Source organism: Sorghum bicolor, chromosome 6 (genome assembly GCF_000003195.3).
Source record: "Sorghum bicolor cultivar BTx623 chromosome 6, Sorghum_bicolor_NCBIv3, whole genome shotgun sequence".
NCBI classification, from domain to species: domain Eukaryota; kingdom Viridiplantae; phylum Streptophyta; class Magnoliopsida; order Poales; family Poaceae; genus Sorghum; species Sorghum bicolor.
This window is the reverse complement of record NC_012875.2, coordinates 49536030-49548281: the sequence shown is the minus strand read 5'-3', so window position 1 is coordinate 49548281 and position 12252 is coordinate 49536030. Positions and strand designations below refer to the sequence as shown.

Genomic DNA, 12252 nt, shown 5'->3' with positions numbered 1-12252 from the left:
AAGCTACTCACCTTTTCACACATAGCTAGATTGTTGTGAAGGGTTGCTACGAGGATCAGTAAACTTCATCACGGCCAAGATCGAGTTGCTCACACATTGTCCCTCATCCTAATACGAGTTCACGACGTTGCCACACCCATCGAACCTAGAGGAGCAAAGCTCATGAGTGGTTGGATAAGGAGCCAGCTCGACTCGGTTCGTTTTGACTCGTTAGGATAACGAGCTAGCTCGACTCAGCTTGTTAAAAGCTTAAGCTGGCTCGTTAAGCTCGCGAGTCAGGTATAAAGAATATATAAAATATAATATTTATATTTATCTAAAGTTTAAAAATAGTAATAATAAAATAATAATATATCCAATTGTCTTAAATCCAACAAAATATTTATATGAGCTAACATATCAACCATTTATAAAGTATAAGACATAAAGTAATACAAAACTAATATAAGTTATGCTGATTTTTTTCTAATAATACAGCTCATTAGGCTCGCGAGCTGACTCGAGTTGGCTCGTTATAGCTAACGAGCTAAAATCTTAGCTCGGCTCGGCTCGTTATTGTAACGAGCCGAGCCGAGCTGAACCGAGCCATCCACGAGCCGAGCGAGATAACGAGCTTCGAGTTTTTCGTCCAGCCTTAGTCAGGAGGTCATCTTCGGAGAAAAAATCCCTAGAGCCCACTGGCACTAAGGTAGGGCGCCAGTCCATGTCAACAAGGTCGTTGGAGCAATGAGGAACTTTCTTAGATGTTGGGGTAGGAATAGCATTAGTGAGAGAGTGGATGACACGATGTCAGAGTGGACCTCGGCGAGTGAGTGGACGTCTAAGGATAGATATAGGCCAACCTTAGCCTTAAACCCAGTCCCATGGCCTCAGAGTTAATTTTAGAGGTCATAGGTTGATCTATTTCACCTAAAGACCTTTCTCTTTGGCCTAATGGGTAGTAGTCGATCTAAATAGTTTTATGTTATGATATTATCAACATAGAAAAGATAAGGTACTAAACTAAAAAGTATCATGATGGCACGCTAGACGGCTAGAGTTACTAGCAATGCATCAACTTAAATAAGTTCACAAGTGCATCATGATTTTTGTTTTATCTATTTTTACATTTTAAATATGATATTATTCAGTGTACTTCCAAGCACTATTTGAAGCAAATGAGGAAGACCAACAAATCAAAGAAAAAGAATATTATGTGACGAGTGGGTTGACCCATACTATCCCCTCCCCTGTGATCCATTGACTTTACTTTCATCACTAGTGGCCGCTAGAACCGAGACGGAGAGCATGCTTGCACGGTTCTAGATACAGTAGGCAGCTTTATTAGGCAGACATTTTTTATTGTGAATGACGCTATACTATGAAGGAAATTCATGGCTATTTTTAAGTGTAATAAGCTCATGTGTCATGAGAAATAAGATTAGTGGCATTTGAAAAAAAATAAAGAATTAAGATTAGTGGAAAATCATATAGAGTAGGACCCAAATAGCGCTGCATAAATGGGTGTAATTCAGCGGTGCATACATACACAAACAATGTGTCTTTCATATTCCTTCAAGATTGATGTGCATATTCAAGATGCAAAATTTATTTCCCATAGAAACAAAAACAATCGAATGGCACTAATGCTGCAACTGCAATGCATACAAACTTATTGTCACATTGCTGACAGATTCTCCAAAACTATTCTAAACAATAAGCACGGATGCGCACAAGAACACGCCAACCGCGCCGGCGAGCAGCGTCGATGATCGACCAGCGACGGCGACAGCAGCAGCAGAGCTTTCCGGTGCCGGCGCGGGGGCGGACGAGGGGTAGTAGTAGCGCGAATCAGAAGCCGGGGGTTGCGCGAAACCACTTGGTTGGGGAGCCTCTTCACCAACGTGAGCCGGGGCGTGAGCTGGTGGCTTCCCTTGCGACGGAGTGTGGTCGCGGTGCGGCGCTGGGGCAACCGTCGCCGGAGACGGAGTCAGAGCGTCTTGTCCTTGGAGAAGCGGGCTTGGAGCTATGTCCGGCTGTTCGGCATGGGCCGGCGCCGGCGCTGGAGCGTTGTTGCCGCCTTGGTTGTCTGGAGCCGGTGCTCTGGCCGGTTGGTTGTCATGAACCGGCGCCGGCGCTGGAGAGTTGTGTTCGCCATGGTGGTACGGACTAGGAGCGCTGGCCGGCTGGTTGCCGTGAACTGGAGTTGGCGTTGGCGCTGGAGCGTCGTCGCCGCCATGTTGGTACGGAGTCGGAGCGCAAAGCACCTCCTGGCTTTCAGGAGCCGGAGCTGGAGCGGCCTCGTGGACGCCATTGGTGTACGGGCTCGGCGCGCTGGCGGGCTGGTTGCCATCAACCAGAGCAGGCACCGGAGCGTTGCCCAGATGGTCGACATCTACTGGTGCCGGTGCTGGAGAGTTGAGCCCGCCATAGTTGTCGGGACTAGGAGCTCCGGTCGGCTGGCTCTCATGAATAGGAGCGGGGGCCGGGGCGTGATGGCGATGGTGAGGGTGAGGGTGATGTCCGTGACGAGGACCTGGCGCCGGTGCCAGGGAGTGATGACCATGGGGGTGATGAGGACCCGGCGCCGCTGCATGGTGGTGGTGGTGGTGGTGGTGAGGGCCAGGCGCGTATTGGCCGTCGTGCGCAGTGGACGCCGCGACCATTAGCAGAATCGCCATCATCACGGCCATCGGTGGTGCGATCGGCGTGGCCATGGCGAGAAACTAGAGGAACGACGGCACTCGGCACCTGGTTTCTTAACGTGGGCAAGCACGCATATATAGAGCCGGCATCCGGTACCTATCAGCTCTCATCGATTGGAAACTTAAGCTTGGAAACGTTTGATTGTTTATATTGAGAAACCAAACCTTGCCAGCCTAATCGCGGCAAGTTTTGATGGGGGCGGAGGCCAAATGAGGATCTGATTGATTTGCTGACAACAAATCAATCAATGCATTCTTACAACAGGCGTATCATCTCTCAAAGGCATTACGTAATTACTATCCAAATACAAAATGCAAAATTTATGGATTCTTTTGATTTCGAAAACTGAGGGAACGGTGCTCCAAATGGATACCCGCGGTTCTTCTATAGTTTTTACATTTAATTCATTTAGTTACTTTAGAGCATCTCCAAGGGCTTTACAAATAGACTTTGCATTGACATATTTGCAGAAAAGACTAGAAAATACCCCTCCAATGGTTTTGCAATTGAGGTTTGCAATTTGGTAAACTTGGCAAATAGAGGTTGAGGCTTTGCATATATGCCTACCTCCTCCGAGCTTTGCATCCAGGCATCGCGTCGGTCCACGTCGGACTCGCGGGCGCGCGATCTCCCCTCCCTCCTGGGGGCCTTTTCCCTGTGTGCCATTATAAAAGATGCTCGATTCCCCTGTGCCATTAAAAAGTTCGCTCGTCCCTGTGTGACCAGACACAAATTTGTTTTACCCTGTGTGCCATTCCGTTCACTTTTGCCTCTAACGGTGGATAACGGCTGAACCATTTGACACTGATGCCCATAGAAAATGAAATTGCTTGACTTCCTCTGTGCCATTTCACGGACAGCAGCTGGCCAAGCGTTTTGGCGGGAACAGACAGTGGTGTTGGCGCCAAGAGCTGGGTAGTTGGCCCCAACCCTGCCCTCCTCTGCTATATAAATGACCTGAGCCCTCACTCATGTCCACCACAAGCCACATAACAATGTCTCAAGCATCTAGCAGCTATGGTGGTAGGGCTACGGTTAGGAGGGTGATGTGCCCCAACTGTCATGTTCTTGCCAATAGGTTCATCTCCAGCACCGTGAACAACAACAACAGGGTGTTTCACAAGTGCCCCTATTTTGCTGTTTGTGCTTCTTCTCCACTACTCACCCACTGCTTTTTCCTTTGCCTTTATTTTTCTTTTCTCCTCACTGGTCTTCTCTTTTGTTTTTAGGTTGCAGGCTGCCAATATTATCAATGGGAGGATGAGATGGATCAAGTTGCAGCACCTGCTCCATTGCATGCAGTTCCACTGCAGGCAGTGCCACCACCTGCTGCAATCAGCACTGCAGCTCCAATTGCCCTCATCCAGGATGGTTCCCAGGCTGCTGGTCATGGAGGCAATGCACAAGACTACAGTAGGGTGATGCAGCAGCTTAAGTGGATGGAAAAGATGATCTTTGTGTGCATTTTCCTTGCTCTGTATGCTATTTTCAAGAAGTAGTTTGTGTATGTGTGTGTGAGTGGGAGTATGAGTGGTCCCTCTGTAAGATTGTCTCATTGAATCAAAGAATGAATGAAGCAGGTACTAGTACTTGTGGTTCTTCACTAGTATAAAATGCATTAACATGTGAAAATAAATACTGCAACATCATAACAGCACCTCATTCATCACATACATGATATAGCATCACATAACATGTTATATCATCATGATATAGCATCACATAATATGTTGTCCATGACATAGAAGCTAACTTAATTGTTTTCATGGCATCCATGATGTCCATCACATACCAGCAACAATACATCACAAAAGGCAGTGTTTTTGGATCAATATAACAACACCAAAAGAAAATCATGTCCACATGACCAAAAGACCAAACACCTGTCACCTTTCACTGCAGCTGCAATTTCTTCTTGCTTCTGGTGTTCCCAGCTGGGCTGACAGGGCAAGGGCTGGGGCTGGCTGCTGCAACTCTCCTCGGTGTCAACTTCTTCTTTATTGCCACCCTCCTTCTTGGTGTATGCTGGGGTGGGGCTACCTCCAGGGGATCAGTCTGCACTGTCATGCAGTCTTCATTCCCTGGGGGCGCCAACACCATCTCTGTAGCAAGAGGAATTGGATCATTTGATCCAGTTGCAGACCTGTGACACATTTGATTAGTATCATGTTTCAAATGTTGTGATGAAGACAGTCTAGAGTTTTGTGGTAGTCCTACCTGCTGTTAGACCCTGATGCTGCAGTCCTCCTGGAAGCAGATGAACTTGGACCTGCCTCACAGGTCTTCTTGGTAGTTGACCTTTTCTTCCTCTTGTTGTGTGTAGCATTTTTGACAGCCTCATTGACTGGCCACACCATCTCTGTAGGTGTTGGAGTTGGAACAGCAACTAGGCTCATATCTGTATTGGCTGCCTGAGCCTTCTTCAGTCTTTTCTTAGGTGGACCCCTGCATACACAGTCTGATTACTATTTGTTTGCAACAAGTGAAGGCAGTAGGTATACAACAATGGCATAAAGTTTTTACCTTGCAGCTTCCATTGCAGCAATATCAGCTGGGTCCCCATTCTTGCAAGTGTACCAATGATGTCCTAGCTGTTGACAAATGGAACACTTGTGTTTCTTTCCTGCTTTTTTCTTGTTCCTGCTGCCTCCCTCTAGAGCTCCTTTGAACCTATTTTTCCTCCTTCCTCCTCCTGTGGCTCTAAGCAATGGAGGGTACAAGAAAAATCCATGAGTTCCTTTGGGCCACATGCTTTTGTCAGGAATGCAAGGTATGGAGCCCTCATAAGCAGCCTTGAATCTAGCAACTGAAAAGTAGTCATCAACATGATCTTCAAGCTTCTCTCCAGGTTTTGAAGTAATGTATGCTATGGCATGTTTGCAGGGGATTCCTGAACACTGCCAAACCCTACAAGAGCAAGTTCTGTCAGGCAAGCTGACCACAAACCTAAAACCATCCTCTCTTCCCTTTGCCACCAATTCTGCCACACCATCAGGGCTGTCTGTGATAATCTGCATGTCTAGGTTGTAGCTTTCCTCCCTTAGCCTCTGCATGATGTGTGGCAGAATCTTTCCAGTGAACTTCATAGCTACCTTCTTCCTATGGTTCCATTTGATCAAGATCATCTGTCTTATTGTGTCCAGCAGGTCATCCAGATGTTTCCCCTTCTCAGGCTTGATCCAATTGTTGAAAGTTTCTGCTAAGTTATTAGTCACATAATCCACCTTGGAGAGTAAACCATACTGGCTCCTAGTCCAAAGTTTCTTATGTGTCTCCTGCAGGTACTTCATTGCCTCAGGTTTTGCTTCAGCCATGGCATGATAATGCTTCTGGAACATGTACTCAGTCCAGGCATAAGAGGAAGCCCACAAGTGATCATCAAAAACCTTACCACTGTACCTCTTCTTGAAGTTTTGCACTAAATGATACATACATTCCCTATGTTCAGCATTGGGAAACACTTCACTAACCCCATTCATGACTGCCTGTCCACAATCTGTACTGAATGTCATGCCTTCAGGGGTGCCTATAGCTTCTTTCAATTTTTCCATGAACCATACCCAGTTCTCATTGGTTTCGGAGTCAATAACCCCAATAGCTACCGGGTACATCCAATTGTGCCCATCTACTGCACATGCAATGCACAATTGTCCTCTATATCTACCATTCAAAAATGTGCTATCTACTGCAAGGTATGGCCTACAACCTCTAAGAAAACCCTCAACACATGGCTTCAATGCAAAGAACAGCCTATTAAACCTTGCTTTGTTATTGATGATTATGTGATCAATGTTCAGCCAAGAACCAGGACTAGCAAGTTCTAGCTGGGCCTTTAATTTGTACAGATTATCAAAACTTTCATCCCAAGGACCATAAATCTTATCCATTGCCAGGTTTTTACCTTTGAACACCCTCTTGTATGGCACTTCAATTTTGAAAGCATCAAATAACTTTTGCTGCAGCTTAGTTGGACCCAAAGTAGCATCCTGCTTCAGCCAATCAAGAACATGGCTGCACACCCACCACTGAGTTACCCCAACACAAATTCCTTGCCTCCTTGTGTTCTGACAGTTTTCATGCTTGTTTGGATTCTTTATGACCTACAAAACAATTCCAGCAATGCACAAGTTAGACCTACAAAATAATTGGCATCAGTCTGTCCAAGCACAAGTTATACAGCTAAACCCTAATACCTTAACAGTCTGTCCATCCTTCACAGTTCCTGCATGCAGTCTCCAAGGGCACCCATAAATCTTCTGGGAACAGTGCACCCTATACCTCCCTGGATCACTCTTCTCAATGTCATAATTGAACTCATGAACAACAGCATGTGTAGCTAAAGCAATTTTAAAAGCCTCCATGTTGGAGTACAAGGTTCCTACAGCCATTGGAGGGTTCATCTTGTCATAATTGGCATCAGGCATGCCTTCAGGCAGCCTATCTTCAACCATAACATCATCAGAACACTCATCATCAGAAGACTCAACATTAGAATATTCCTCCTCAGAGTCTGAGGAAATGTTAGCATCTGCATCACTTTGTTTTCTGCCAACAGGCCTCTAAAGATTGCTAGGAGCAAGGGCAGGGGCAGGGGCATGGACAGGGACAGGGTCAAGGGTAGGACCAATGTCTATATACAAAGATTCATCATTAACACCAACATGCTCATACTCAGGGTTTGGGTTAGCAAGGTACTCAGGATTATCATCTTGGTTTGCCTCCTCACTCGCAGTTTCACTATTTGTGGCAGCAGATTTACTGTAATGGCTTGGTCCAACAGTTGTAGAGTGAGTGGGTAAGCCTGGGCAAGCAACAGAGGGTGTGAATGGGGGTTCAACTGAGGGCTCAACTGATGCAATATTGCTAGGACTATCCCAATCAGGTAGGCATGGGTCAGTATCAGGGTTGTGGTATGCAACAGTGATGAAGCAGGTTCTCGAAGCAATATTTCTTGCAAACATTTGCAACAAATCATGATCACCTCGGAGGGGAATGTGAGCTTTAGTCTCTGTGCACAAGTAGAACAAACTAGCAACGTGACCGTAGTCGTGAGGATACTTGTCCACCACCTCATCGCGCAGCCCAGTGAAACAAGTGCGGTCAGCATCCACCGCTAGATTCAATGAAAACCACCTCGCACGCGAATTCGGAGCAACAATCCGTATTTCTAAATTGTAGCTACTGTCGGGGTCCATCCTACAGATGAACAAGGAGCACGGAATCAATATAGCACTCTAATTAGTAACCCTAACACGGATCGGCAATAACACGTAACGTCGCCAAATCGATACACTAATACCCAATCAAAGGCCGCCCCGAATCAGATGAGGGGAATGAACTCACCCGTCTTGAAACCACGCCGGTGGCTCGCCGCCGTTCCACGCCATGGCGGCTTCGTGCCGTCCTTCTTGATCCACCGGGGTCAAATCCAAGCACGCATCCTCCAGCACCGCTTCGTTCTCCACCGCCGCACCTCGCTCCGCCGCCGGATCCGCCGCCGCTAGGGTTGCGCCACCACCGCTAGGGTATCGCCGAGAGACTAGGGAGGAGAGAGTGGAGAGAGACTGGGGGCGGCGGCGGTCAGCATCGGTCAACCAGACACACTTAGAGCGCCCACATACGAAAGGGCAGTGTGGTCTTTTTCTCAGCCCGGTCCCACACGTCAGAGCACCCAAACGGCCAAAAACAAACAGAAAGTGAACAGAATGGCACACAGGGCAAAACAAATTTGTGTCTGGTCACACAGGGACGAGCGAACTTTTTAATGGCACAGGGGAATCGAGCATCTTTTATAATGGCACACAGGGAAAAGGCCCCCCTCCTGGCGCGCGTGCGATCTCCCCTCCTGGCGCTCCTGGCGCGCGAAGATTTTCTCCCTCCGCCGGCTGAAGTAGTTCACCTCATGCTGTCGTTATGCCTTCTGCTGCTGTCGCTGATCAATTGATGGTGGCCGGCACATGAAGCAGACATGATCATGATCCTGTGCGCCATTAATTTTTTTGTCAGGTTCTGTGCACAAGTGTGGCCGACAAACACAGGACCATGCAAATTCACATAAATGCAAAACTGAAAATGCATAACCCTTGGAGATGCTCTTAGAGAAGAAACCGCGGGTATGAGGGCCAGCCCCATCCTTATACGTCTGTTGCAGTACAGTTGACTGGATTTTTGACGCAGACCCCCTTTATAAAATACATGATAAAAAATAATAGGAAAAATATAGGTGAAAGAACAGAGAAATTTTATGAATTACATAGTACAACAGATGCTCACAACATGCATGCATGCACACTCACCTCAATGAATGCATGCACACAAATTCTGCCCCTAGGAGCATCTCCAAAAAATAGCATCAACAGATCTTAAAATTAACGAAGTCACTACAAATATAAGAAACCAAAATAATGAGGTTCCACTAGATGTATTTTCCTTCGTTTTTCCTACAAAAGTTGAAGGATAGAAAAATTCCCTATGTTTTTTCTTCCATTGTTTCTTATGAACAGTGGCGAAGCTTGGCCATGAATAGAGAGGCCAATATGATGTAGAATGCAAGAAAACAGGAGGATATATTACTGTTTCATTACCAACTAAGGTAGTAAAGCTAAGATCTTAATTAAGAATTGATCTAGCTTAGGAGGGGCCATGCCCACTATGGCCCTCACTAAGCTCCGCCAGTGCCTGTGAATCAAATGCCTCTACGGTGCTCATTTTACATGATTGTCAGTTCCTAATTTTTTTCTTTGAAAATCTTATGAACCAAAGGGGTCCAAAAGGTAATATAAGCCTATAAGGTGTACTATGAAAGTTGAAATAATTATCGGCTCATTTTCCAGTTCTTTTCATATTGTAGGTAAAACACAAATGAAATGGTAACCGCAAAAACAGAAACAAAAATAATAAAAAAATATAAATTACAAAGAAAGACAATTTTAGGTTATTCCCATTGTTTTCGTGTTTGCCCTCATTTCTCTGATAATTACATATGAAAACATCTCATTTTCCTTCATACACAATTACAATACTCGACCACGGGCTTCAAAATTTTCTTATGATGTAATCACTTGTCCATCACTATAGAGTGCATTTTGTTTAAAAATATCAAACTAGTTTTTTATGTAGACATTTTACTTTCCAATCTAAGATTGACATCAAGGTCAGTATTTTCGACTCGCCTACCTATGTGGAAAAATTTTTATGTAGACATTTTACTTTCCAATCTAAGAAGAAATAAAAACACATGTTTTTTGTTATTTTATTCCAAATTTAGATATTTATTTGTTATATTTTTATTGACTAATTGCTCATTTAGGTATTTTACTTTCTGATTTTTGTGTAAATAAATAATATTTCTCCTTAACTATTTTGTATTTTGAAAAATTATCATTTATATTTGTGTAGGTTTTTACATACTTTGCTCCCCAGTGCGATCAGAAATCAAAATACTACTTAGCTATTTAACAAATGTTGCTTCTCAATCTATATAGAAATCCAAATTTTAATTTCTATATTTTTAAGAATTTTAATTAAGTTGCATATTTACCATATTTGCAGGCTTTTTAGAATTTAGATTAGACTCTTAGATGATCATTAAATCAATTGTGTGGATTCTTTTCTCTCTCATGCTTTACTGATGTGATAATTTCTAGAGCTTTTTAGACAGTTCTGATGGAATTTAACACTATGTTATTAATATAATCAACAAGGAATTTCATTCAAATCGATTTTGATTCCCAGAAGTGCCTAACTTGTCGTTCACATATACACAACAGTTTGTCCCTCCAAGATTGCTTGTGCATATTCAAGGAGAAAATTTTATTTTCACGGGAAGATAATAAGCAATGCATCTTATCTTATATCTTATATTCTTATAAAGCTAAACCCCATTAGATTATTTCTCGCTTCATTAAGATATCCATATCATTTTTCACTAAATATCTCACTAACTTCTAATTCTTTCATGCAAACTATCCATGTCATCCTTATTAATTACAAAAAATGTCAACATCATCTTTATTGTTTTCATTAGTTTAATCTTTAATCTATTAACACCAAGTCATCTACATATGCTAGTTGCTTCATCAACTATCTTCTATAATGCGATCAAATATTCTATTGGGTTTTCTTTTATTATCTGACGATTTTTATCATATTCAATAATTAAATAATATACAAGTCAAAATTATATATATACACAATATAGAAAATATCATAGTAATATAATATATAACAAATTTATTTTTAAAAAGTTCCGCGGCTACGCACGGGGTATGCTTTTAGTTGCATCACATAAGTACTTTTCGACTGATTTTATGGATTTCTTGTGAAAACTAATAAACCTAGGAAATTTTCATAGCGAAATTAATTGCACTTTGCAATGCTAGGGCACAAATATTGTATAATCAAACATTATATAATCATAGTTATCAAAGCATGACGAGCGTATTTTTGTATTCTGTTGGCGTCAATTAGGGTCACACACCAACAAGGACTAGCACGTCCGAGGTCGCACCCAACCTATCACAATAACAATCAACTCCGAAACTAGCGAGATGGATCAAGGGGTTAGGCCGATTTGAAGCCCTTCCTTCGCTGTAAGAACTTGGGAATGCCTCTCGAGAGGACTCGTCAATTGGTTGTCCTATGATTGGCAAGGCCACTTAGAATGTCGCTGGATCCCACGGAGAGATGCAACGTACATCAAGAGATTGGAAAAAGGGTAAAAAGTGTGGATGTAAAAAAAAGTCAATTGGATATTGGATCTCTCGATAGGCAAAGGGGTAGTCTTATCTCAATAGCAAACAAGTTCAAATCATAATCTCTAAGTTTCTCATGCCAGAAATAGATCGATAACTGATTTGGAAACTAATCAATTTGGGCTAGGATAGTAAAACTGGTCTGGCTAGGAGCCAGGTCCCAAACTGGCTAGACGATTTTTGCGAGCTCAGCGCAGACAGCTAGCTGGCTTTATAGGGAAACCAGTTTGATCGGGTCTCCAAACTAGTCAGGTCGATTCTGTCGAGGCCGTGGCCAGGGTGGCCAGCCAGCGTGGCTTAGACAAATCGGCCTAAGAGTATCTTCAAAAGCCTTTCTAAATTTCACTCTTTAAATCATCATTTGAAGAATTATTGCATAAAATCGCTTTTTATATCTTTTCATTCTCCAAAAATCTCATATGCACTCTAGAGAGTTATTCTCGTCTTCTATATTCGGCTAATGAAAAATCCGAAATAGACAATAATTTTATTTGGATGACCATTTCGAGAAACCGTTAAAGAATAGTTTTTTTTAATAAAATCTCTATTTCTAGCATTTAGGAACAATATAGTCTCTCTTGAAGATGCTCTAACGGGCCACATTTCAACCCCTCACCAACTTGCAACAGATTATGGATCGATAAATGATCAAAATACCCATCAAACTTCCGGTTAAACCATCGGTGTTTGGTGTAACTCCTCCGGCTCTTCTATCGAAGTCAGAGCCGAAATCGTGCCAAACAAGCTCTAAATAGGAATGCAACGACCCAATCCCATGATCTAGTCTAAGATTGCTCAACAATACAATGGCAAA

The 12252-nt window shown here is 43.4% G+C and overlaps 2 protein-coding genes across 2 annotated transcripts; one reads left to right on the top strand and one right to left on the bottom strand.

Moving 5' to 3' along the window:
* LOC8060189 (skin secretory protein xP2) lies at window positions 1689-2696 on the bottom strand. The gene has a single exon (XM_002446671.1). The coding sequence runs from the start codon at window positions 2694-2696 to the stop codon at window positions 1689-1691; it is 1008 nt and encodes a 335-aa protein (XP_002446716.1).
* On the top strand, window positions 3680-4260 carry LOC8073708. Its single transcript, XM_021462250.1, has 2 exons — window positions 3680-3824; window positions 3915-4260. The coding sequence occupies exons 1-2, from the start codon at window positions 3681-3683 to the stop codon at window positions 4182-4184; spliced, it is 414 nt and encodes a 137-aa protein (XP_021317925.1). The 5' UTR covers window position 3680; the 3' UTR covers window positions 4185-4260.